This window comes from Eschrichtius robustus, chromosome 2, assembly GCF_028021215.1.
Source record: "Eschrichtius robustus isolate mEscRob2 chromosome 2, mEscRob2.pri, whole genome shotgun sequence".
Taxonomy (NCBI): Eukaryota; Metazoa; Chordata; class Mammalia; order Artiodactyla; family Eschrichtiidae; genus Eschrichtius; species Eschrichtius robustus.
The window spans coordinates 18,145,024-18,172,912 of record NC_090825.1 but is presented as its reverse complement, the minus strand read 5'-3'; the positions used below and the strand labels follow the sequence as shown (position 1 = coordinate 18,172,912).

General features: G+C 34.9%; 1 protein-coding gene across 1 annotated transcript in view; it reads left to right on the top strand.

Moving 5' to 3' along the window:
- CDH12 (cadherin 12) overlaps window positions 1–27,889 on the top strand; it is a 415,721-nt gene that overhangs the window by 298,498 nt on the left and 89,334 nt on the right. Inside the window, exon 4 of the mRNA XM_068535175.1 lies at window positions 25,947–26,066. Within this exon, the coding sequence (XP_068391276.1) occupies window positions 25,947–26,066 (120 nt within the window). The remainder of the gene's footprint in view (window positions 1–25,946; window positions 26,067–27,889) is intronic.

Sequence of the window (27,889 nt, the reverse complement as noted above, 5' to 3'; positions counted from 1 at the left end):
TGTCTGAACTTGCCCCTTCCTTTATGTGCCCATTTCTATATAAATTCTTTGTGCATTTCTGGACCCAATTTTGTTCTCTTCTCCCACCCTGTTGAATTTTCCTCTCATTGTGGCCATTTGTTTTTTCAGATGCTATTAGTGCAATTCCTGAATCCTGTCTTCTGCCCTCAATCACAGCTTAGACTAAATAGTTCCTGCAAAAACCCATTTGGACCATCCATTCATGCTTGCAATTTCACAATTACTTGCAAGGTAATGATCAAAACTCTTCTAAGTCATTTAAAGTGCAGTGCAAATGAGATGCCTGCTAGTAGATATGGATGTTCAAAAGATAGGGATAAGAGCGAGATGCAGGAGAATGTTGTTAAGTGGCTGGTAAGTGGTAGATAATGGGGGTACAGCCATCAAAGGCAACCTTGATCTACTCAATCCTTATATCCAGAGCAAGATCAATTCTATGTGAAGCATTGCTGATTGTTTGGTTATGCTTTCTGAGCATTACTCTACATCATATTAATAAATTGGGGGATATAATTATTTTATTAACTATGTTGTTATTTAAGTACATTTATTGGATTCATCAGCTTTTGTAAGGAAGAAAACAGAAAAGAATATGCTTTTGCTTTTCCTAATACCACTTCAGGCAGCATCACGGTTTCTTTGAGGATCGGAAGACCCATAGATCAGATCCCTGAGGACCATTTCCTACTAGAGTTTCCAAAAGATTTCCCACCGTAGACAAATTTACTTTGGTACAAACATTTTTATAAACATATTTATTTATTTTCCTGTATTTACATCAGAATAAACATTTCTAATATATGACATGAGTTTCTGCCACAGGAAGAAATTATGGCTTTCAATACTCTGATGAATAAAATTAGACTAGAAGAGGAAAGTTTCTTTCTTTCTCAATCCAAATTAATCTCTGGATCTAAGTAACTGTCTGCATATGATTGGGAAACCTGAGAAAAGCGACAACAATGAAATACGCCACTTATTCTACTGCCATCCTAAAATCACCATCCACTCTACAGCTGTAGGATTCTCTAAGGGGATTTTGTTGCATTCCAGGAAAAATCATGTTAAACCAACAAGAGAGCTCATCACCATGACTGATAATCACCCTGAGCCTTGCCAAATATCTGTATGACCAAACCCAGAAGCTATTCATCAATCATTTGTTTTTTTTTATTATTAAATAAAAACAAACAGAATTACTAAAATTATCACAGGAGTCATTTCAAAACGTTATGCATTTTTTATTCTCAAACTAGAGTTCAGTTCTATAATCCTTCTTACTTTTTGATATAATGGTAAGAATTTAAATATGATTTTATTAGTCTGAAGTCAAAGAAATTTGACTTCAGCTTGTCATCATAGTCAGGGGCAGCTAAATTTCCCAGCACAGAGTGGGAACAAGTCCAAAAGAACTCAAATTAATAGCCATCAATTAAGAATAAATTTAGAGTTTTTCCTAGTTTTCTCTTTTTCTCTTCAGTCCTTCCTTCCTCCCTTCCTTTGAAGTTTTGATTTGATCCAGCCACACACTCTTGCCTTGTTTTGAAATAATTAATAAGGTACACTTAGCAAGAAGAATTAAGTAAAACTAGAAACTGCACCAGATCCTATTGATTTACTCGAAGAAAACTTTTACAGTCCCACACAGAGATACACTCAGCCACTTTGGCCTCATCCAAACATAGATGACTTAGCTCAAGAATTCTGAGTCTGTGATGGATGCAATGTTAATACTTCTTGTTGAATTTTCCAAAAGTAGAGTTGGGCCTGAAAACTCCATATTTGTAAATTGATTTTGTTTCAGACGTAAAAGGGATTGGAACATAGTGTCAAACACCTGAGGATGTATTTTTTGGAACACTTAGTCTTTTCCTAATTCTGTATCTCAAATGTTATACTAACCCACTAAAATCTATGAGATCCTATTCTTAATATAGAACTACACATTGTAATTATGATATATGCATGCAATTATGATATTTAGAAATATGCATTTCAATTATGATATATGTAAGTTACTTACATATACCATATGGTAGGTCATTCTTTTGGGAAGGTGTTTTTTGGGTACTTTGACATATTAACTTTTGGACTAAATGTCATCACTGATTGGAATTCTAGTCTACATTCTATGAAGACATAATATTTGTCTAATTTGGGTAACACTGACAACAGATATGACAATTGTAAAAGTTAGATTTTTTTCTCTCTTTCAACTTTTTTTTTATTTTGGTATGTTTCTTTAATATAAAACTATATTATTTTTTTTACTTTAAATTTTCTATTTTTCCTTTTTCTTTTTCCTAAATAATGCTATTTACTTTTACTTTATAAGCTATACCTGACAATGTCCTTGTATTTTTGATACAGTCTTCTAAAATAAGCTTGATTCAGCTACTCTACTTTTCAAATACGTAGGAGATCACAAAGAGTCTTGTACTTTATGTACATCACTAGTGCAAAATCTACATATCTTGAGTAACTCTGTCTCTGTAATTGTGCTTTAATGGGGGTGGAAACATGCAAATTCAAATAAATAAACATAAAACTCATAACAATCTTTTATCATTCTCCACTGAGTTTGAAGTACAGTGTACATTAGAAGAGTGAGAACACATGAGAAATACACCAGTTGAAATCCTTTCTTAACCAAATAATTATCTGAAAGTAAGAACGCAGGTATTTTTACTCTTCTTATTTGCCATTAACTATTATACCGAATCATTGAAATAATTGTATTGACTTTACACATTTATTCAAGTTTCATTCATGAAAAGTTATTCTCATTTAAGTAACCATTAATTAAATATTGGTTGGCCAAAAAGTTCGTTCGGGTTTTTCCATATTCCAGACAAACCCGAAAGAATTTCTTGGCCAACCCAATATTCGTGGTGAATGCTGTGCTGGGTCATGTGCCTGAAATGGGGAGATTAGTGAGGGAAGTAAATCTCAACCGTTAAAGTGCAGTAGTTGCTTATCTTCTAAATAAAAAGAAATACACATAAGACACCTCCCCCGCACCCCAAACACACGCAAAGTGTGAGTGCTTGCTATAATTTGGCAAAGCTATAAGTAGGACGTTATGTCTGGAATTGATTAATTTAAGCATCAATCATTTATTAGCCCTTCCTATATTTCCTGAAACATAGAACGAAGTTTTGAGATTTATATTTTGTTGATCAGATATGGCTTGTATTATAAGAGGAAGTGCCTTAGACTATACCTGATACTTTACCGCATTCCATAAGCAATAAAAGTCAAACCTTGCCAGTTGGTAACTGATATGCTGAGAAAAGCAGCTCCAGCCTCTGCTGCAAGCACAAAAAGGGTTTTAGGTAAAGACAGTTGTTCTTCATCATCTATATAGAGAAACAGTAGTATTACTTTTATGGATATGGTAACTTCTTACAGCAGAGAGAAAAAGAAAACAGGAAAAAAACACATGTATATTTAGTGATGTCTAGAATGCCAAAGAGCGGAAAATATGCCTTCCTCATTTTGTTCAACATTCAAGACAGTGATGACATGTGTTATCAAGGCTGCACACATGTGAATACCTGGACGAGAAAAAAGCTTCTTTGGGTAAAATTCTTTGTTTCACGTGACTTCTGTAAGAGCAGCTTCAAGAGTCTAGCTTCACAGTATATTACTGGTAATATTTTTCTTTCTAAAGATAAACCCCAGAAAGGCGATGTTGGCCTGTCTGGTTACAGGCACAGCAATTACAGCTTTGCTAAAACCGCCTCTGACAGGGAGAGGAATGTGCTTGGAGCCTGGGGGGGCCTCCAGGTCTGAATTGCAAAGAGTGGGAAACCAGACATCCCTCGCCCACTCTGTTATGCTCAATTACATTACTATTAAAAAAAAATATCCCTTACACATTTTGGGGCTCAGAAATTAAGACCTTTTTAAAATTAAGTACTTTTATTATCTAATACTATTTTTTTTAAACTGGTGTCATTTTTCTTTGTTTTATTGAAAACTGAGATAAAATATAAAAAATGTTATGTACAATGAGGCATGTTGATCTTCTATTTTCCTAGTTAAAAATATGAGTAGCATTTTAAATATACTCCTTTTCCCATCAGACCAGATATAGATGAGATACATAGATATAGATATAATCAGATATTCTTTTCTATTTTAAATACTTAGTACCTATTTAAGAATAAATAAATTCTCTAATATGTGCCCATTTGTATATGCAAGGATATGCATTGTGCCATTATCTATAATGGTGAAAGCAAGAAATAAACTAGATGACATTAATGATGGATTAGTTTTTTAAAAATAGTGAGATAACTCATTTGATGAAATACTGTGTATTTATTAAAAGCATGTCATCAATAATATTTAAAAACGGAATGATTCTCACTATTATTAAATTTTAAAAAGTAGGTTTTAATGTATTATGAGTAGTATGTATCAATTTACTTAAATCTGTGGACAAATGACAATAAAACTTAGAAGTATTATCAGAAACAGTCCTAGATATTGGGATTATGACTGAATTTAATTTCTATAAAGATGTATTGCTTCTGTATTTAGGTAAAACATTGTACATTATTTTCTAGACTGAAGTGCTCTCTATCTTCTGGTGTTAGTGAAGTATGTTATCGATGAGCTAACACGTGAGGTGTTTGCAATTAACTAATAATTATCTCCTTAAAACTTGAAAACTAAGAAATCTCCATGTTTCCTTTAAAGAAAAAAACATTTAATAATCCGAATTTATATTAAACAAAATTCTGGGAGAAAAAAGAAAGGAAAGCATATGTCCTCTCTTTCTCAGGTCCTCTGCACAACTGGAGTTAACATCAATTTAGAAGTTAACCTTTGCATAGATTGTAACCAAGTCTTTGCCTGTATATTACAGCCCCAAACTGGTTAATTAGCTCTCTTCGAAGACTCTCCTGAATGTATCTGTTTATCTTACACCCTCAGGCTTTTTGTGTAGACTGAGCGCTCAATTAATTGTCTCATTAATTAGTGCTCATGGAAAAAAACTGAAAGATAACCTGGGGCTGAGAGAAGAAAGACTGGATTTGTGGCAGTTCCCGCTTATGCCATCGACTCCCAGCACGGGGCCAAGGGTAGCTTTATTCCATTACCTAATGGAGTTAATGCCGGTTTTGATCGAGTTAATATAAAGGGCAGTCTCACACAACCTGGCACTGATTTTTCTACAACTCAAGAATTCATTTCTGAAGCCAGGAGTGACATTTAGCAGTAACGGAGGGACCAGGGGAAGCAGAACAAGAAGGCCATGGTGAAAAGCCATGTTATACAAGAAATAGTTGAAGAGTGTGGAGTGTTCAGCTGGAAGAAAAGGAGAAAGAAGAAAGAGGAACATGACAGCTGACTTCCAATATTTGAAGGTCATCATGCGAGCTATAGATGCTCAGTGTCTCCAGAGAGCAAAATGGAGACAACTTGGTAAAAATCACAGGAGGCCAGTTTTTTAATGTGTGAGGAAGACCTTTCTAACCATCAGAAGTGTCTCCTGTTATCATTGATGATCATGCAGAGAAAGAGTAATGGTTTGTCAGCCATCTATTAATATCAGCACACTGTCTACCTGCCATCTTTTTATTAATCTGCCATTTACTGTCTTAAGTGCTGGTGAGGTGGAGCCAGTGAATTGGAGATTAAAAAATTAGAGAGATAAAAGAATAGTTAATTTTGTGGTAATAATATTCTAGATAAACGATTTCATTGTTGATAGCTAAATATTTTGTATTGTGATAGAAGAAACTCTTTTAACATTGTCTTCTCCAAATATTGAAAGCTATTTTGTCTGTTGATCAAAATAACATGAACAGTTTGATTGAGGGTCATGGTATACTCTCAAAAACTTTTGTTAACTGTGTAGATTAAGGACCTTGGGGAGATAATAACCCAGATTCTGAACCCATTCTTTTTTTTTTTTTTTTTTTTGTACCAGCAAATGAACATTATTATGAACATTTTTTTTCTAATTTTTATTTATTTATTTATTTATGGCTGTGTTGGGTCTTCGTTTCTGTGCGAGGGCTTTCTCTAGTTGCGGCAAGTGGGGGTCACTCTTCATCGCGGTGCACGGGCCTCTCACCATCGCGGCCTCTCCTGTTGCGGAGCACAGGCTCCAGACGCGCAGGCTCAGTACTTGTGGCTCACGGGCCTAGTTACTCCGCGGCATGTGGGATCTTCCCAGACCAGGGCTCGAACCCGTGTCCCCTGCATTGGCAGGCAGATTCTCAACCACTGCGCCACCAGGGAAGCCCAACCCATTCATTTTTATTTTCATTTTTTCTTCATTAATCATTGATCATTCCTGAGCAATTCCCTTGTGTGTTTGGAGGAACATGTTCATTTCTACTTTCTGGTATTCACTTATATTACTTTCATCACTTGGACAGTTTTCTTGCAACACTCCTTTCCTCCAAACCCATTATTCAAATTCAAAGTTCAGTCGCCTGTACACCACAAACCTTTCCCAACTACTCTAAACATGTAGATCAATCTCATCAAACCATTTTTCATTTGATTGTCATAAACTTATGTTCTGTCTGGTCCATTGTTCTAATTGTTTTGTGTATCTTACAATTCGATTGCAAACTTCTTAAAGCCAAAGAATATAGCATGGATAAAAATGGGGTACACATTTTGCTTATTTTTTTGGTACAAGTTCCTAAATCATCAAAAATTTAATAGGGAGATATAAAAATATGGATTCTTAGAATTTCCAGTGATGGAGTAAAACAAAATCTGTATTTAAAACATAAGTAAACAAACTACTCAGGTGACAGTAATGATCTGTCAAATTTGGGAAATAATTCAGATGAGATGGCATCACTTTCTCTTTTCATGCCCTCCACAGTCACCCCATCCCCACATTCACACAGCCATATGTACGTGAGCAACCACCTCCACACACATGCATGAACCACTGAGGTTAGCCACATGGATAAAATAGGGACTTTTGGTGAGAGTAGGGAATACAAAGAAAACTTGATTGGTTGTGAGAAGTTTTGACCCTCCTGGTGATGGGACTAGAAGACAAAAAAATGCAATATTCAAACAAGGCTGTGTGGGAATCTGGGCATTAGAGAAGTATCTCCAAAGTCTCGGAAGAAAAAGTGTAAAAGAGGGCTGGAGAATTAGCCCTTAGCAGTGTTGCACACCTCTGGAAGGGGCCTGGCAACATCCTACCTCATTGAGGAGTGAAACTTTATGATGTCTCTCAAAATATCTTCAAAATGAGAATCATAATGAGTGCTTGTTAAAAATAGATCTAACCAAGCACCTTCATATCATTGGTTTTAGAGTACTTGGAATGGCATCCTGTAATTGATCTCTTATTTTATAACTTAAGGAATATATATGCACACACATATATATACACACACACATATATATATGCATATATATGTATATAATTTTCAACAAAAACTCATTGATCACTGTATTCCAGGCACTGTTCTAGGTACAAGAGATACATACCACTGTGAACAAAACAGACAAAATGTCTGCTTGGAGGGATTTGTATCTTACTGAACCTGTTTAAGTACATTCTAAATTGTAACATAAAATGCATATCTTATCTGGTAAAGTAAGTTTAAAACACTGATCTAAAGTCATTACCCTTTGTGTAAACTGTTCGGATTTGTAGTTGTGGTTGTTTTACTTAAAGGAACAAGGGCTATAGGGACAGCTATGGGGGTAAGAGACATTTGATAAGGAGAAGGGCCTAAGATCCTTCTACACATAGGTGGGAGAAGATTCTACCATCTTCTTATATATAGATGGGGGCTGTTGGGCTACATGGTGCTTAGAAATGGTAAGCCGTGTCTATAACTTGAGTGTGGGCTTCAAAGTCAACCAGATCTGCAACCTTGTCACAGCTTACCAGTTATTTGATATATGAGCACTGAAAAGTATCTTAGCCTCTCTCTTCCTTAGATTTTCATTTGAAGATAACTTCTGGAGATATGTATTTTTAATTATTAATATTTTGCAGACAAGAAAACAGAGCTTAGAGATGCTAAGACATTTGCCAAATTATAGATAGATAAATAGATTTCTTTAAAAACCTATGCATGTGAACAATATACATATACGGACATGAAACATTCTTGATTTCATCAATTACTTCACACCATTAATTATGCAAACCTAAATGTTATTTCAGTAGTATTAATATTCATTGCTTAAGCTCTAAATAAGAGACAGTTTAGAGTGGAGAAATCTTATCTGGTCTATCATAATAGAATTCCTTTCTCCTTCAGCTACATTTTCATATACTAAATTTACTATATTTTTACCTTATGGTTATTTATTTCTTCCATCTCTACCAAATAATCATAAACATCTTATTTAAATATTTTATCCACTGTACCGTATAGAGTCTAAAAATAGCACTCATGTAAGGGGTCAACAAATGAGTAAGTGAAGGAGATTCAAAGAATCATCATCAGGGAATAATTCTAAAGTAGGGAGGTAAAGAACAATGAAAATATAATCAAAAGTCTTCTCAGATATTGTCAAATTTAGGAAAAAAAAAAGAATAAATGTAATCAATTCAAATAAATGCACGAGTCTGAAAATCCTAATAAGAACTTTGTATCCCTTTCCTTATCACATTTGATTACATAAATAGTGATATTAATAAAATACTGCTATTGTCATATCAAAACACATGTAGATAATAAGAACATTTCCATTGAACACTGGAGGAAACTATTGGCTCCATAACAGTGGTGACCACAAGTACTGGCTCGCTACTTCATGGGCAGAGGCAAGTCTGTGTCAAACATATAACACCTTCTCAGCACACCATTAGGCCATGGTACATTGATTTGGCTCTGCCCTAAAGAAACATATTCTGACCATACACACAGAGCTGTCAAAAGGATTTTATTGTTCCATTTTAAAAGATGAGCCAAAATCAAAGATCATCATACATTTTAGGAAAACTACAACATAAATCATTTAAAAGAGAAAAAAAGATCTTGCCTATATGAATTATTTAGAGACACATTTAAGAAAAAAATGAGACATTTTCCAAGGACATAGAACAGTGTCTAATATTTTTAAATGTGAGAAAGGAATAAGGAAAATCATCAGCCAAGAGCATCTAAGAATAATAGCTCTAGAAAGAGAAGACTGAGAGAAGCTTAGACAATTATGAAAGAAATAGTATAAGAGGCATATAATCTATGGATATGAGCAGTAGTTTGAAATTTTTCACCCAGTGGACACCCTGACTAATGAATGAAAAAAAGAGACGAAAATATCAGAATGCCAATGATTAAGAGAAAATTCCAAAATTTCAGAGGGGAAAAAGAAGCACACACACACACGCAAATCGAAACAAAAAGAGGAGAATAAGCAAATAATTCACTTTAAATGGAGAATGAGAACCACATTAGTCTTCTCATGAGCAGCATAGAAATAGGATGAACCCTAGGAGTCAATGAAGTAATGGATTTTGTGTTATAAAGAAAGATGATTTCCAACCAAGAATGACGAATCCAGATGATCAAATCTACTCCAAGGATAAATTCAAGGAAGTACATATACAAAACACATTCCCAACACATGTTTGGAAATCATACTAGGATCTCCTTCTTCAAAAATAAGGGACTAAACCAAGAAAGAATTAAACATGACATGGACACATCTGAGGTATCCATCCAGCAAAGCAGTGTAGGAAAGCAGGTGGATGGGAGGTTGGTGGGGAGAACTACTTGAGAAAATAGGAATTTAATAACATACTGATATTCATGAGTGTTTGGAATGTTTGTAATGCACTGATGATATAGTAAAGACAAATAGAGTGTAAAGAAGAAATATAATTAAAATTCTATAAAAACCAAAATCTTTTATATAAAACAAATGTAACAAATGAACTAGGTATTGTTGCTTTTAGCCATATGAAGTTATTCCTTGATAAACTAAAATATATTTGTAATTTATACATATAAATCAATACACGGGACTTGTATTGAGACGCAACTCCAATTCAGAATGGCGAAATAGGAAATTATATTATCCAGGCCATGCGTTCAAGTTTGCCACCAGCAATTGTGTTTGAACATATATTGGGGAGCTTGCACGAATCTTTTCTGAAAAGAGTGAACCATTTTGAAGCTAAAAATTATGCTTCTAGCTACCCAACCCAATTCAATCTGCACATAACCATTTCGCTGTGACCTAACTGGTGATTCAGAGCAGTGGCTGAGGAACCAGACCAACTGAATCATAAGCTAGTTCTAAAGTTGTTCAAACTCAGGCAAATGATGTAAGCTTTGTTGCCTTAGTTTCATCACCTGTAAAAAGTAGATGATAGTTTCTTTCTCACAGTATTGTTGTGAGGATTAAATGCACTAATATAAAGGAAGTGCTTAGAACAGAGCCTATTATAATAAGTTATTGCCTGATAGGGTAGTTGCAAAAATTAGGTGAATACTATATTTAAATAATGAAAACAGAATATTGCCTAATATAGCACTATAAAAAGTTTAGCAATTCAGTATAGTAGTTGCAATATAAATGAAAAGACATAGATACCTGCCAGAATGCGAAAGCAGTACAGCCGATCTGTTTCTGGTTCAAAGGACTTGGGTTTTCCTGATTAAAAATTTAATTGAAAACACTGATAAAATAATAATGATAATACATTTTTTTGATAATTTCCACAATTGCTCCACATGATCTTTGTATGTGTCTGTGTGAGTGTGTAGCAATAAAGCAAATTACATAGATATCACAAACATCTTGACATAAGAGTAAATTCAGACAAAGTATGATTTCCCGTAATGGGAGAATCAGCATGAGGCATCAGTGTCTAATTTATTAATTTATCACAAACAAAAAAATCCACTGAAAATAACTGTCTGGTGCTAAAAATGTAATGCTGAAACATAGGCATTGCTTCTTAATTAAATATTGGCAATATTGTTTGCTCTAATCTTTAAAAAGTTCCTTTGTAATCTATTTTCAGTTTAAGACACCTACTATTTATCTTCAATTTTCAAATCATGAAGTGTCAAAATGCCTGTAAAATCAGGGCTTATATACAAGATTAATTTCCACTTTTTCTGAAAGTGAACATATGGGCTTCAATGGTGCTAGACTTATAAATAGTAAGATTAAAGAAAAAGATCCAGGCCTCAATGTACATATCTCCTATTTATTCTTAGATGTGTATAGCTACTTTGACAATCTCCTGTATACTTTCTAAGTATTTGGTTCGTTTGAAAGTTTTATTTTATATATATTTTCAGGTCTATTAGTAATCATGTAATATCAGACAAAAACTTAAAAGTAATACTAAGTTTAACAAAACAGAATATTGACCACTTGAATTAACAAAACAGTGTAATATAACCCTTTTTCTTTTATTGTGGTGAGAATACCACATACATGAAATCTGTCCTCTTCAGAAAATTTTAAGTGGACAACATAGTATTATTAACTACAGGCAGAATGCTGTATAACAGATCTCTAGAACTTGTTCATCTTGTAGAACTGAAACTTTGTAATCATTGAACAGCAGTACCCCTTTCTCCACTCCCCCAGCCCCTGGCAACCAACATTCTACTCTCTGTTTTTATAGTTTAACTATTTTAATACTTTATGTAAGTGGAATCATGCAGTATTTGTCCTACGACTGGCTTATTTCACTTAGCATAATGCCCTCCAGGTTCATCTGTGATGCTGCATATGGAAAGGTTTTCTTCTTTTTTAAGTCTGAATAATATTCCATTGTACCTATATACCACATGTTTTTCATCCATTAACCTGTCAATGGACATTTAGGTTGTTTCTATATCTTATCTACTCTGAATAATGCTACAGTGAACATGGAAGTGTAGAGATACCACTTTGAGAAACTGATTTCAATTCTTTTGGATGTATACCCAGAAGTGGCATTGCTCTATCATATGGTAGTTCTATTTTTAATTTTTTGAGAAATTTCCGTACTGTTTTCCAGAGCATCATTTTACATTCCCATCATTGTACATCCCCATCAACAATGAACAAGGGACAGGAATTCCAATTTCTCCACATCCTAACCTACATGCACTTTAAAAAAAAATAATAGCCATCATGATAGGTGTGAGGTGATATCTCAATTGTAGTTCTGATTTGCATTTCCAAGTTGATAAATGGTATTGAGCATCTTTTCATATAACTGTTGGACATTTGTATGTATTCTTTGGAGAAATGTCTATAAGTCCTTTGCCCATTTTTAAATCAAATTGCCTGTGGGTTTTCTTGCTATCAATTTGTAGGGATTCCTTATATATCTTAGAGATTAACCTCTTACCAGATATATGATTTGCAACTTTTTTCTTATTCTATAGGTTGCCTTTTTACTCTGTTGACTGTTTGCTGTACAGAAGATTTTTTGTTTGATATAGTCTTATTTGTCTACTTTTCCTTTCATTGCTTGTGCTTGTGGGGTCATATCCAAAAAATCTCTGCCTAAACCAATGTCATGAAGATTTTCCCTTATGTTTTCACTACAGTTTCGGTTCTTACACTTAAGTGTTTAATCCATTTTGAGTTGATTTTTGTGTATGGAATAAGACAAGGGTCTGATTTTACTTTTTGCCATGTGGATATCTGGTTTTCCCAATACCATTTGTTGAAGAGATTATCCTTTCCCATTGTGTATTCTTTGATCCCTTGTCAAAGACCAGCTGACCTTATAAGCATGGATTTATTTCTGAGCTTTCTATACATTTTCAGTGGCCTATATTTTTACCTTGGGATGAAAGAATGGTTTAACATACATAAATTAATTAATGTGATACACCACATTAACAGAATGAAGGATAAAAATTGTATGATCATCTCAATAGATGGAAAAAAAAATTGGACAAAATTCAACACCCTTTAAAGATGAAAACTCAACAAACTATATAGAAGAAGTTTACCTTAATATAAAAAAGACCATATTTGAAAAGGTCATAACTAACATCCTACTCAATGGTGAAAAACTGAAAGCCTTTTAAGATCAGGAAGAAGCCCAGGATGCCTGCTTTTGAGAACTTCTATTCAACATAGTACTGGAAGTCCTAGGCTGAGCAAATAGGCAAAAAAGAGAGAGAGAAGAAAGAAAGAGAGAGAGAGAGAGAAAGAAAGAAAGAAAGAAAGAAAGAAAGAAAGAAAGAAAGAAAGAAAGAAGGAAGGAAGGAAGGAAGGAAGGAAGGAAGGAAGGAAGGAAGGAAGGAAAGAAAGAAAGAAAGAAAGAAAGAAAGAAAGAAAGAAAGAAGAAGAAAGAAAGGAAGGAAGGAAGGAAGGAAGGAAGGAAGGAAGGAAGGAAGGAAGAAAGAAAGAAAGGAGGAAAGGAAGGGCATCTAACACTGAAAGGAAAAAGTAAAAATTATTTCTCTTTGCATATGGCATAATTTTATACGTAGAAAACCCTAAAGATGCTCCCCAAAACTATTACAATTATGAATGAATTCAGTAAAATTGCAGAATACAAAAATATAAGATGAGTTTCATTTCTATCACTAACAACAAACAATCCAAAAAAGAAATTAAGAAAATAACCTCATTTACAATATCATCAACAAGAGTAAAATACTTAGTAATAAACTTAACAAGGGAGGTGAAAGACTTGTATCTTGAAAACTATAAAACATTGATGAAAGAAATTAAAGAAGACACCAATAATTGGAAAGACCTCTCATGTTCATGGATTGTAAGACTTACTATTGTTCAAATGGCCACACTACCCAAAGTGTCTACAGATTCATTGTAATCTTTATCAAAATCCCAATAGCATTTTTTCACAGAAATAGAAAAAACAATTCTAAAATTCATATAGATCTACAAAAAAATCAGAATAGTCAAAATATTCTTGAGAAAGAAGAGCAAACCTGGAGTCATCACACTTCCTGATTTCAAAATACCTTAGAAAAGTATAAACATTAAAACAAGTAGTGTACTGCTAAAAGCTCAATTCCAAATTAAAAAAGAAAAAAGTTATACCAAGTATAGCCAAACAAAATGGAACAGCTCAGTCACTTTACAAAGAGCTCCTGTGTTCCCTGGAAGTGATTCAGGGGAGTGGCTTTGTTGTCAACTGCCAGAGTTTTCCCAGACTCACAGTTTACCAAGAGTAATTCAGCATTTGTAAAAATGGAGCTGATTATAGGAGATAGGATCGTTTCAAGCATTAAATGGAATAATGCATATAAAATCTTTTGGTCAATATTTGATACATTGTGGTAGTTCAATATATATTAGTTGTTGTACTCTAACTTTTTTTTAGGAAAGAAGAGGGAGCTACAGATGAGTATAATTTTCTGAGTCCCACAAAAGAACTCATAAAATAAACTTAAGTTCTTTGAATACTATCTTTTAAGATCAGAGTTTTCTTTTGGTTTTGCTTTTATTTTATTCTTATATTCTCAGTGTCTAGTGTAGTATTAGCTGCCACAACAATGATCACTTAATTGATGGCCCTATAAATGAAAAGCTAATGAAATTTCTCCCCAGAGCATATCTGAAGAGGTGCCCTGGTATTTAGCCTTAATCACTATATTATTGGGTTGGGGTTCTTGGGTTCCTGTACTCTGGACATTATGGAAGACTCAAGGCTTCACCTCACTGCAACATCTCACCCTTCAGAACTAAGAGATGGAAGCCATGAGATGCTGAAGCTTTCTCTTTCAGATGGAAAATCCTAAAAAATGGGGTCTAGTAGCACCCTGAATTCTAATACTTGGACTCACAGGAAGTGGATGCCTGTGGATCAGAAAATATCAGGGCAAAAGAGAAAAAATAAGACAAAAAGCAATATATGTAGAGCAACCCAACTGGAGAATGATCCTAATCAAGAGACAAGCCCTAGCTTTGTGCCCTAAAGTCACAGACTAAAAGAAAGCCACGCTCCTGGGCCTTTCCAGTGGAAGGAAACTGGGAGAATCTACAGGCAAGACAACAAGGGAGACCACAGCAGCAGAACATATAATTTTCTTCGACTCGTAACTCCTCAGTAGGGTAGATTTAGAGAATGGACCTAACTGCTATCCAGAACTTCAAAGACATGAAACCTTCTGCTGAATGTGGCCCTAGGTTCAGTGCTCTAAAGAAAAGGAGAACTTGAAACTGAATCTCAGCCCCAGCATGCATTAAGGACTCTGGTTTGCAGGTGGACTTCCGTCCAGCTGCTAAATGTTTACAAGCAAGGACATCAAACCCTTTCCTGAAATTTATCTTCTCACAGCTTCTTTTTTAATACCACAAACCCATAATTCGTAATTGTACCCAGCAAAATTGCCCTTCACCAAGTTTTCAATCTACCTTTTAAATCAAATGAGTGGAATTCATGACTGTAATATTCTGAATATTCTTGTGCTCCTCGAGCATCATCTCCCGTTGTCTGCCCACTTTTCATCTGGTCTCTTTTCTGTCTCCTCAACTGGGTCATAAAATAAATTCATGAGTAATCCCATCTAGCTATAACTCACGTTCTCTTAGGCGTTTAATCCCTTTTTGTTTTGTAATCTGCACTATATTTTATGGCTGGCTTACAACTTGAAAGCTTTTTAAAAAATACTGTATATGAAAACTCCATATAGTAATATATTCACCAAAATATTGGAAAGGAATAATTTTAGCATGATGGAAAAAACCTCATGGTAAATAATAGAATTATAAATGAATTGAGATATAGCTTTTATTTGGAAATAATGGCATAGTTAATTTCTGACATATTTTTGTCATCAATCATGTATTTTAGAGTAGCATCAAATTTTACCAATTTAAGTGACAGGAATGCCTCCAAGTTAGCATATATTGTGCAGGTAATAAGTTCAATGTTCCATACAGTATGCATTAAAATTATAGTTTAGTGATATAATGTTCTTTACCTTTCTTTTTATGTGTTACTCTGAAAAGTTCAAAGGGGTTAATAAACAGATCACTGTCCTATAAAGTAGTGATAATACATATGTTATTTTTCTTTTTTGATGAGTTTTAAAATTCACATCCAACTTTTAAAGTTTTTTCTAAATGAAAACATACATTACCATGAGAAAGATAACTATAACTTTTTCAAATTCAAATCATAGGTTCCATTCTCAGGAGAGGAACTTATATGAAGTGACAATTTAATGAAAACTTAGGTGAAGTGAAATAAAGTTGATAAATCCATCAAAGTTTAATCTTATTAACTATCAATTTAATCAGGGTCTTTTGTCTAGAATTACAACATGTGTTTATATCCTGGAATCTAAAGACATCTATTGCAAATCTCCCATTTTATAGTTGAATAAACTGAGACCAGATTATTTGTCTTTTCCATTGTCATTTGCTCATCAATTGAGAGAATTTGGATTAGAAGTCATATGAAATCTAGTAAAGTTTGAATTTTGTTTAGCTGCAGTACATTTCTACCCTGATGAGTTGGATTACAATGAACAAGTACAGATGACAATTGAACAACACAGGGGCTAGGGGCTTCTACCCTACATGCAGTTGAAAATCCGGGTCTAATTTATAGTTGGCTCTTCGTATCCATGGTTCCTCCTTATCCACAGTTCTACCTCCCTGGTTTCAACCAACCATGGATCATGTAGTAGCGTAATATTCACCATTGAAAAAATTTGCATGTCAGTAGACCCAAGCAGTTCAAAGTTGTGTTGTTCAAGGGTCAACTGTACTGTATTGTAAGTGTTTAAGTCTTTTATTTCTTTAAAAATTGCTAAAACTAAACCCCAGCCGAAATCACTGCAACATTTAACCACAGCAACACAAAAGGAACAAAATCTAAATATTAAATCACAGTACTTACAGACAGCAAAACAGCATCACTGCCATAAAGGTTGAGACGAGGGGACATTGAATGTTTGACCCAAGTCAAGAGATGTAATAAAGGCTTCACGGAAACTTCTAACATGGGCTGATCAAAAATATGTTCTAAGCCAAACTCATTTATTTTTTATTAGCTCATTCAAGAGCAATTTATTAAGTACCTATTAGACACCAAGCTCCATAGTAGGTACTGGAATTAGAAAAGACTTGTACGCAGTCTTCACTCCGTATGGCGTGCTTGCCGCCTAGTGGAAGCGTGAGAGACGTAGCGTGACGCTCTGTGAGCATATGGAATTGAGTTTCTGGAAGAAGAGTTATTGAGGCCAATTTTTAATTTGGGCTGAAGTTCTCCTGGGTGAAATGAGACCTTTCTGATATCCTCAACCTAATCTATAAAGAGCAGGATATGAAGTAGCACTATGTCTTAGGGAAATAATATTGTACCGAGGCGGCATAAAGTAGACAGAAGGTTTCATAAGAGATAAACCTGGAAATGTAGGTAGAGGCAGATTCACAAAGAGCATTAGAGACAGTGCTGAGGTCAAAATCAAATTTGCATTTCTGAAAGATGAATGTGGCTTTAATTACACAGGGTGAACGGTAGGTGGTTATGAGAGGTAACGGGGAGATTATTAATATCTTAAAGTCATAATCCAGGTAAGAAGCAGTAAAATTTTGATGAAAAGTAGTGGCAGAATGAAGAGTACAAACATATTTTAGCAATGTTTAGTCAATAAAGGGGACTGGAATGGATGTAAACAGTAAGTGATTTAAAAAGAAGTTTAGAATGTAACCAAGAAATTGGATGTATCTTGGTCAAGTTAACTGGTAGTTTTGTTATTTAAGCAACTGGAAAATGTAAATGACGGCGCAGTCACTAGCACCTAGAGGCAAATGTGAGTGACACTGTAGAGTTAGGCATATAGGATGAGAGACAAAACTTGGGGTGCATGAACCTTTAAAGGCCAGGGAGAGGAAAAGGGTGTGTAAAGAAGATTAAGAAATGGTGATCAAGGAAGGAAAGAGAGAGCCAAGAATAAATGATGCTGAGGAAGCCAACCACAGTTGGAAGCAACCTGAAGAAAGAGATTTGCATCAACCAATTTAAATGCCCCCACAGAAGGCAAGTAAACATGAGGAGACTCTTTCACTGGTGGTAGAAAAGGTCAGTTAATCAGAAGCAGTACTGAAAAGCTGAAGGAAGGCAGTTGTGGGCTTAAAATGTGCTAATAGGCAGTACTAGGCTCAGGAGAAAGCAAGATTTCAACTAACGGAAGGAGCCAATGGAAGTATTCTGTGGAAGTGAAACAATGAATGAGTTTGTCTGTAGTACACCCAGTGGTAGACTGGATTATGAGAAGTGGCTGGGAAGCAGGCAACAGTGGAAGAAACCAGAAGGGGGTGATTTACATATATTGTTTAATGTATACGTTGCAAACTCTTTATGGAATTCAAATATGTTTCCAATTCTTGGTTGAGAGGCTCAGAGTTCTTACCCAAAAATGAATTGACAGAGCTCTAATTTTTGTTGAACAGTGGATAAAACATATTTCCTGGAGGGGAGATTTGGAGAAACTGAGGAGTTGAGGTTTAGAATGAAAAAAGCAGATGGATATCAGGCTATGAACGGTTTTGAAAGAGTGCAGACTGTGTGTAGTGATTCATAACATACCACCGAAGGATTTGGACAGAGCCGTGATACGTTCAAAACCCTGTAACCAAAAGACTAATCTGCAGTAATGGAAAAGTTATTTTAAAAAAGAGGTAAGATTGGATTCTGTTTCAATTTGCAGAACGAGTTACTGGAATTAGAAGGAAACAAGGAAATCTTAGCCCATCATCATAAAGTTGAAGAATTTTAACAACCATTTTGATGTGGGCGCCCTATGTGTCATATATTATGCAAAGCAATTTACATGCATTAACTCATGAACAAGTTCCACGAGGACCCTACTACTTGTACTCCCATTTTTTATTTGAAACAACAGAGGCTTAGAGTGTTTAAGTGACTTGCCAAGATTTTGTTAATTTGGAAGTAATAGAAAACCCCAATCCATCGCCAAGTATACAATCTCATACAAAAAGGGATGTATGATCTCAAATCATCAAAATGCTTATAGGTTGAGCTTCAGGCAGGTTGGATCAAGACTCCCCATCACCTTTCCTGGAATTTCCAAGTGTGTGTGGCCTCTTGTGTGTGTCTGTCTTCAGTCATGTTTCCCCCAAGATGTTGAAATAACTACAGCCAGACGTTTGTGCACCAGAGCGCAGAGAAAAAGAAAAAGAAAGCATTTCCTAGAAGGTCCCATCAAATATCTCCTCTGGTTTTATTGGCTTGAAATGGGTTATATTTACATTCCTGAGCCAATCATTATTAGCCAGAAAAAAAGGTTCATGTTTGTTAGTTTAGACTTGAGCCAAATGCATCCATGGGAGTGAAGTTCCTTGTAACGTATACTGAAGTGTGAGGGAGACAGTGATATATAAATATGTATATGAACAGTTCCTACAATTAGGTGGGATTAATTTTTTGGGGGGGGATTACTACATTATCCACTACAATTACAGTATTATCCTTACAGAAGTGAAATAATTTGCAAAAGATCATTTATCTAATTGCAGAACTGGTTCTAGGTTTCAATACTTCTGACTTCTGACATATATACATATACACACATACATACACAGGTTGCATTTTTCCTTTTACTAAAACTAGATAAAGTGATAAATGGTTAGGAAGATAGATATAGATAATAGAGTAGATACATACATACATACATACATATATGCATATATACGTAGATCTCTCTTACCCTTAACATGGCAGAATCATCCAATCAAATAAAAACAAATAATTTCAGGTGTGTTGGGTGTGTTTTAAATAAACTCTAACTGGTCCTTAGTACCTTGGCTAAATGCATTTGAATCAGAAGTAATTTCTTTATCCTTTAAGAACATAAAGCTACACAGCAAAAATACAAACCTTACTGAATTATAGCTGAGAGCCACTGAGTGAATGAATTCCAAGCTCATATATTTTATCATGATTTCTATGGAATTTCCCAATGACAACTTCTCTGAAAATAATTTCTAAATTACATTAAGTACAAAGGAGACAACATTGTACCATCACTAGAAGTCAGAGTTCAGTTATGTGTTGCTGGGAGCAGACACTAGGATTTATATTGCTGTTCATGGTATAGAATTCTTGGCACACAACAGAGAGATAAAGTGCTCATTAAAATGGATTCACTTATCCATCAAAGTACATTTGAATCACAAGGTGTAAATATGTATAGTCTAAAATATTTAGGACATTTTTGGGAAGAAAGTTTTATAACCTTAGAGTGCTTCTGGATCATTGGACTGAATAAAAAATCACAAGTTGATGTCACAGCATTACATGTGCCAGGGGATACTCTGAGGCCAGGCTGAGCAGAGTCAGAGCTGGTGGCAGAGAAAAACAAATTGCCTGCTCTGATCCTAGAAGTACAGTTCAAGGGAGCATAACTTCTGTTCTGGAGGATTTTTTTGGCATATGTCTTTTCTGACCCTTAAAAGTTCTGATTACTTCAGGCAGGTTTAATAAGTATGCAAACTCTTCATTCTTGTGTCTCTAATAAAGTAGCCCAATATCGTCATAGTTCCCTTGTTTACATTTTAGTATATTTTAAACATACATCTCAAAATCACATTTTTCTAACATACAGGAGATAAAATCCAGATTAGTATTCAATATTCAAATAATATTCAAATATTAAGGTATGGGACTTGAAGACAGGAATCATACTAGTGTATATGTTTGGGAGTTGTCACCCTCTGTGTGATGCAGGAGAACAAAAAGTGAGTATATATGTATTTATTTTATTTTACATATACTCAAATAGCACGTATTGTGTGGGAAGCTATTATAATTTCTTTATAAATATTAGCTGATTTAATACTTCTATAAAATGAGTACTCTTTTTTTCTTTTTTCTTTTTTTTGGTATGAGGAAACTAAAACAGAGAGGTTAAGTAATTTGCTTGAGGTCACACAGTTTGCTAGTGGTTGATCTAGGATTCAAACCTAGGTATTAAGGTTCCAGAGGCAAAGATGGTAAACACAATGGCAAGCAATGCAGCCTCTCCTAATTGAAGAAATGTCCTAGGGAAAGTGTGTAGGAGTGGACTTCTCAATGATGGCTACTCATCAGACTTATCTGCAGAGATTTTTAAGTGTTTCTGGTACCTGGCCCACCCAAGAATAATTAAATTAGACTTTCTGATGAGGGCCCAGGAATTGGTATTCTTAATAATCCTTGTAAATGTCTTATATGCAGCCCTGGTTGAAGATAAAGAGGACAGAGGAGCCATTTACAACTTTACAAATATAGAAAGAGAATCAACAGAAGGAAGCTAAGAGACGAGTGTTCATAAGCAGTGCAGTGAAATCTAATGTAAAATTGATAAAGACCCACTTCCCTTAAAGAGTAAGCTCACCTGCTGTGCATGTATGTTTAACTTTACTGTCTAGTTAAAGTCTGCTATAATTATAGTTTCAATGTCTTATAGTATCCTAGGCCTGTAAAGTATGTCATATGTGTGCACAGGCCCTCATTTGCTTCCCTCTATCTGACTCATTTCTGAAACCCTCTCTGCTTTACACTTCTCTGCTGCTTAATGTCTTCTTTACGGGATAAAATGTACACTTATTTTCCAATCTTATTTGGAAAGAAAGTGTATTATATTTATCATTCTATACCTTTTTAACTCTGTATTATTTCTTGATTATAATGCAGTGTATACATAAGGCAAAAGCAAAGAGAAAATGATATGTTGCATTATATTTTTATTTCTTTTCCTGTTTATGCATCAGTCCTGAGAAGGGTTGACATTATTCAGCAAATAAATGTGTATTGACTTCCATCAGATTTGTGTTCCAGCTTGTGGCTAAATCTTGTTTATGTGAATTTTTAAATGTAATGTCACTCATTTTGGGTTCTGCTTTCTTAAATGGGAACAGTGATGTGCATTCGAAATTCAAGACAAGTTAAGCTCTCAGTTTAGTGTTAAAAAAACTCTGAAGGCCATAACTAGCTTCCAGGTTGCCCATTTCAAGTATTGTGCATTGCGTTTGTGTCTTTTGCGTGTATTTAGGAGTATTACAAGGATTCACCAATAAACATTTATTTGGGATGTAATTCATGGCAGACATTTGTTGTACAAGGAATGAATATGGAAGGGCTTCTGATGTAAAAGACTCTGTATTCCATGAGAAGAATAAATGATGCGTAGAGTTTTAAAAAATCAAAATATACTAAGGCTATTGGGAGTACACAGGAGTGGACAAATTATCTCTGCTTGGGAGCAGAAAAACAAGGACCCACAGAGGTGACAGTAGAGCTGGGACATCAAGAGTGAGTAGATTTCTCCAGATTGTGGAAGCCAACATCCTTCAGGCAGCGGGATCACCTGGGCAAGAGCACAGAGGCGTGAAAGAGCCTCAAATAAACAGTAAATAAGTATGTACGGTGACTGCAAGGGGTCCCTGGCAGCACAGTTGGAGATTAATCTGGGAGGGATATCGAAACCCATTCATGTCATGCTAGTCATAGCATGTCAGTGAGTTTAGATAATGTTTTTTCATTAGGAATAAAAATCCATTCAAAGTTTTTATTTTCTTTTTTAATTCTTTTTTTTAAATGAATGAGAGTAACTTAATCAATCTCATGTTATAGGAAAATGACTCTGGTGTTCCTGTGTAAAAGGAGCTGGAAGAGGAAGCAATTAGAATGCTCTGGAGCCTTGCAATTGTGACAGTGAAGATTCAAACTAGTTGAGACAGTGGCAGGGCAAAGACAAAAAGCAAAGAACATATTCAATTTATAGAATGTCCTTATACATCTGAGAAATTTTAAAAAATAAAGAGGTCATAAATTCAACAGAATCCAATTATGTTTTCAATGTATTTCTAGTAAATTTGTTTATTTAATACCCTAAATGCAAAAAAAATACATAGAATATAAACCTGTCATGCTGGAAGTGGTGTTTGACAGAAAAGAATTATGCAGCATATTATTTTTTATTGTATGTTGAGAATAGTACCTGGTGCATGGTGTGGACCACTGAACATTTCTTGACTGAAAGAAGAAATGAATGAATCAACAGATCAATGCCTACTTTAGCTGAAATCATGAGATAGTCGGGCTCAGTTCTACTACCACCTGTCTACCATTTTGTATGAGAATGACTTTCGGTATCCATAAGAATGATTGTAACATCATTGGACTTCAATTCTTTCATTGTGAAATGCAGACATTGTGTTATTATTTCTAAAATCCATCCCCATTGAGAATATTAATCTTAATGAAATCAAATAAAGTATATCACATTTTGCATGAGCAAACAGAAGTAGGCCATGTGTGGCTGCATTAAGAAAGAAAGCTGGCTTACTTTCTCTAGGCTCCAGAACCCACATCATGCGCATGGAATAGAACTTAGGGAGGAGAGATAATTGAAACTCTCTGAACTTCAACATTGAGAGTGGTTACATTGTCATCCTGGGTTTGAGTGATAGAATAAACTCCAGGATGATGGCTACAGACAAGAAGACTACTCCAGTTTCTGTGGATGTCACTGACTGTATTATTCCCTTGTTTCACATCAAACATGCCCCAACCACAACCTCCCACTCCTATCTCTTGGGTATTTAGTGTTTAATAGTGTCAGGAAGTGGTGTGCTATACAAGCACTGACCAAGGTAGTCTTTGGAGATGTATGTGCTCCAGACAATTAGTTGCATCTTCTTAATGAAGGGGAAGTCTCTCTTTTGCATTAGTTTGGTGAAAGCAGTGGACCAGTCAACAAAACAAGCTGATATAACGCTGTTTAATTGTGTTCTTATAAACTCGTATAGGGGTAGCTCAAAAACTCTTAACTATCTTACATCAGAAACTGCTTTTTCACTAAACCAGAGTTAATCGCTACTGTAACTGAGTGTAAATATTTTTTTAATATCATGGATGTTACTATGGATGAAACAAGTGTCATTATTCTTGCTATCCTGTGATCCTTTTGAGTTGGACAAAAGTGGAATTGAATGATGCATGTTTGCTCTTTCTATAACTTATGGGAATACTTCTTAATTCACTCCTTTAATATTTGAGCTTAAAAATTATTAACATAAAGAATTTAATATATATTTAGAAAATATTTTTCTGTGTACTTAGCAAAAATGTATTCTGCATTGAGCATATGGTGACCATTAGATAAAAGTTTATTAAATTTGTTACTACATACTTTCTAGAAGATATAATACTTTTTTCTTCAAATATATCCTCAGAGTAAAACAACCCACTGCTTTTCAACTGCAGTATTTATACCTAGAATTGGGCATTATTCAATATTTGTAGACTTTACCTGTATAACACATGTGTGATGAAGTGATAATGAAGATCTAGGTAAGTGATTTTTCTGGGGAAAAAATCATTACCTAGAAGAGGGGAGGGAAGAGGGGAATTGACTCTTGCAACTGTTCATTCTTACATCATTAAGGAGGACATACTTTTGAGGAATCCTTGATATAGGTCCCCAATGCCTACCAATGCTTATTTGTCCAATAATTATTAAAGATGCTGCAAATATTGTTATTGATGATGATGAAAATGATGATGATGGATGATGTTGAATAATATCAGTTATCATTCTTGACAGCTTAGAAATGTTTGCCTACTTTCGGGAATTCCCTGGCAGTCCAGTGGTTAGGGCTCTGAGTTTCCACTGCAGGGGACACAGGTTCAATCCTTGGTCAGGAAACTAAGATCCCGCAAGCCGTGAGGCCAAAAAAAAAAGTTTCCCTACTTTCCTTCTAGTAGGGTCTTCTTCTGGGAAAGGCTGTTGTAATAAAACATATGCTTTATCTGTTGATATAACTCGGATTCACCAAAACCTCTTAAGGTAAAGCATTTGGCATTGAATGTCTACTGAAAGTTATGATTTCTTACTTTTTCAGCATTCTAACACATCATGTAACAAAAAAGTAGAGGTGAAGAGATGGTTCATTCTCTTAGCTTTTAGAGCAAACCTTTAAGATTGAATTTGTTCCTGGTTGGCACTGTCTTAAGAAAAAAGCCTGAGTGAGTAAATGGAGCAATCTTGCATTCCCCAAACTGACAGTTACATTGAATGCCTCCAAGAGGTGAAGAGTATTCTGTCCACTGTGTAACTTTGGATGCACATTTCACTCCCTTTATGCTCAGTAGGCATTTCCTTCCTTCATCAGCAGCATATTATTTTATTTATACTGAGTTTGATAACTTTGATTCTACTTTTTTCTCAATTCAGAATAGTAACACTGAATGGACATTAAGAAGAGATACTCACTTTAAAAGTTCTTAGAGGAAGACTTAACTATGACTATGAATATGTAAGACAAAACTGCTGAAAAAAATCTCCTGTCAGCTTCTCTTAGTACATAAATAATATGGCCAAGTGTCAAGAGATGAGAAAAGCTACAGATAATTTGGATTGTCTTTAAAGTTTTCCTATGTCAGTGAACACTTAGAATAATTCAGTCTTGAGGCATAAAGGTGCTTCTCCAGCTAGAATTGCAATTATTTTCGGTTCCTCATTTTCTCAAATATTCTGTCCTAATTAAAGGCTTCCTAAACGAGTATGTAATTGTTGAGTTTTAAACTGCAATTGCAAATTACTTACACCCTCTAAAGTTCAGTAAGCCTTCAGTAACCTTTTAGCTCTTCTATTGATATCCTAATCATGCAATTAAAACATCTACAGTAAGCAGATGAGCTAATGCAAGCAGTGTCATGTTTTCTTTGGTGTACAAACCAATAAAGCTATTGTGATGACTCTCAGGTCAACGACCTAGCTACTGGAAATGGACACAGCTTTAAAAATAGATATTTAAAATAGGTATCATTTGCACTAAAAGCTACTATTGTTGCTCAACATTTTGGTTATAATAGTTAAGTTATTCTCAGTGACTTCATATACTCACAGAATTAAGGAATGCCATATTCCAAAGGAAAATGGAGTCCAGAAGATAAAAGACATGACCTTGAGCTCTATAAAACAAAGATGCTAGAATCATATGGTCTTATTTTCCAGGTGCTTATGTGCTCCAGGTCAAGGCCACGGATGCAGATGACCCAACCTATGGAAACAGTGCCAGAGTCGTTTACAGCATTCTTCAGGGACAGCCTTATTTCTCTATTGATCCCAAGACAGGTAAATTTTTTATTAGAGAAAACATTATCACCTCCCTTTCCCATTCTAACACTGCAATAAAGATTCATTGCGCTCCCCATCTAGCAAAGGAAGATAGGATCTTACCTTGCTGCTGCAGAACTATTTCTTTCAGATTGAACTTGGTATAAATATAAACCTTTTTACACATATATGCCAAGTCCAAATTTGTTAGTTAGGAATTCTTTGTATGATTTACTTTAAATTTTCCAAAGTCTAGGAATATTTTTTTGTTTCTTCTAGCTAAAATAGCCTTTTATTTCAGTTTTTCTTGGTTGGGTTCAATTATATTCAGTTTTAGGCCTAATCAACCCAAGATTATGGAGTTTCTATTGCTATCTTTATCAAGGGTTATGGATGGTGACTTTGGAAAAATATAGACTTATGCTTCTAGTAGGGGAAAGAAGAGGGCTGACAAATTTGAAACCCCAAGATCACTAATTCTTCTGGTCTATGTTTTTGAAGCCACTCTCGTTTTTAAGTCAAACCATTGATATTCCAGTTTTCAAAGCCCAATATAAGAATCTATGGAAAGTATAGAAAGGGCAGGAAAACATGCAGGATAATTTTGTATTCCCTTTAAAATGAAACGAGTTCCCCCTGTCTCTAGAGAATCTGTTTTTGAGTGAAGATAGTTTTAAAGGAGCTCCAGTCAAGCTGACCAGTGATCAAAGCAGGTGTTCAGTGTCACAGTTAAAGCAGAAACTCCATAATGACAGTTGTTTTATCAACTCTTATATAATACATTATAACATGTTGCATATTAAATTCAGTACTGTTTATCACATCAGTTTAAAGTAATGGAATAAACTGTTAACATACTGGACTAATAAGTTACTTTTAAAATTTGTAAACAGATCTTTAAAGACCTACATTGATTTGAAAGGTATTCGTTTCCGACACTATACATGCAAATGGGTTAAACATTTCAAAATTTATACTTCCTCAGAAGTGCGTGGAAACTGGAATACCAATTAGATATAGGTTAATTAATAATTAACCATGGATGGATGTTGCTTGGAAACACAAGGTCAATTAAGTGAAAATAAAGAACCAGCAAATTTTCTGTCAACTAAACCTGCCATTCTGTCTGTCCTCACTTCTCACCCTTTTCATCAAGCCAACAGGGGGCCAGAAGCCATCAAAAAATGAAGGGAATAAGGCTGGGAGCTGCTCCCTTTTGTAAACTTAAAAAGGAATAGATTGTAGTAAGGACAACATTAGTCCTTTAAGAAGGGAACATCAGTGATGAAGAAAATACAGAAAGGTTCAGGACAAAGAAGCTCTTTTGGTTTGGAAGTAGGATCAGAGATCAAAAGCCAGGGGGTCAAATGTTAAGAGTGAGTGTGTAATGGGGAGATTACACCTAAAATGTAAATTATTTTCCAAAAGCAGGCAGTGAAGACGGGAGAAGAAAATGTTTGGCAATATAGGTATTGAGGAAGTTTTGTGGTGGCTATTGTTGTTTACCTTTGGGAAAATCATATATTTGTGGAAAAAAGGGAAAATTGTTGATAAAAAAAGTTTAGGGAAGTTTTCAATGAAGTTTATGATGGTACAAAGCTCCAGAGGAATTAAGAAGGTTTGTGCAATAGGCCAAATGTATAGACAAATAATGAGATTATCTAAGATACTATACATCCTTTTATCAAATGGGAACATTATGGGTTATTTTTTCTTATACAGTTACATTTTCCAAATTTACCATAACTGGTAATCTAACAGAAATAGAAGTAAGGACAATATCTGTCTCCTAGATCACTTCAGCCTACGAGAAGCACTTCTCACAGACAGAAAGGATGGGA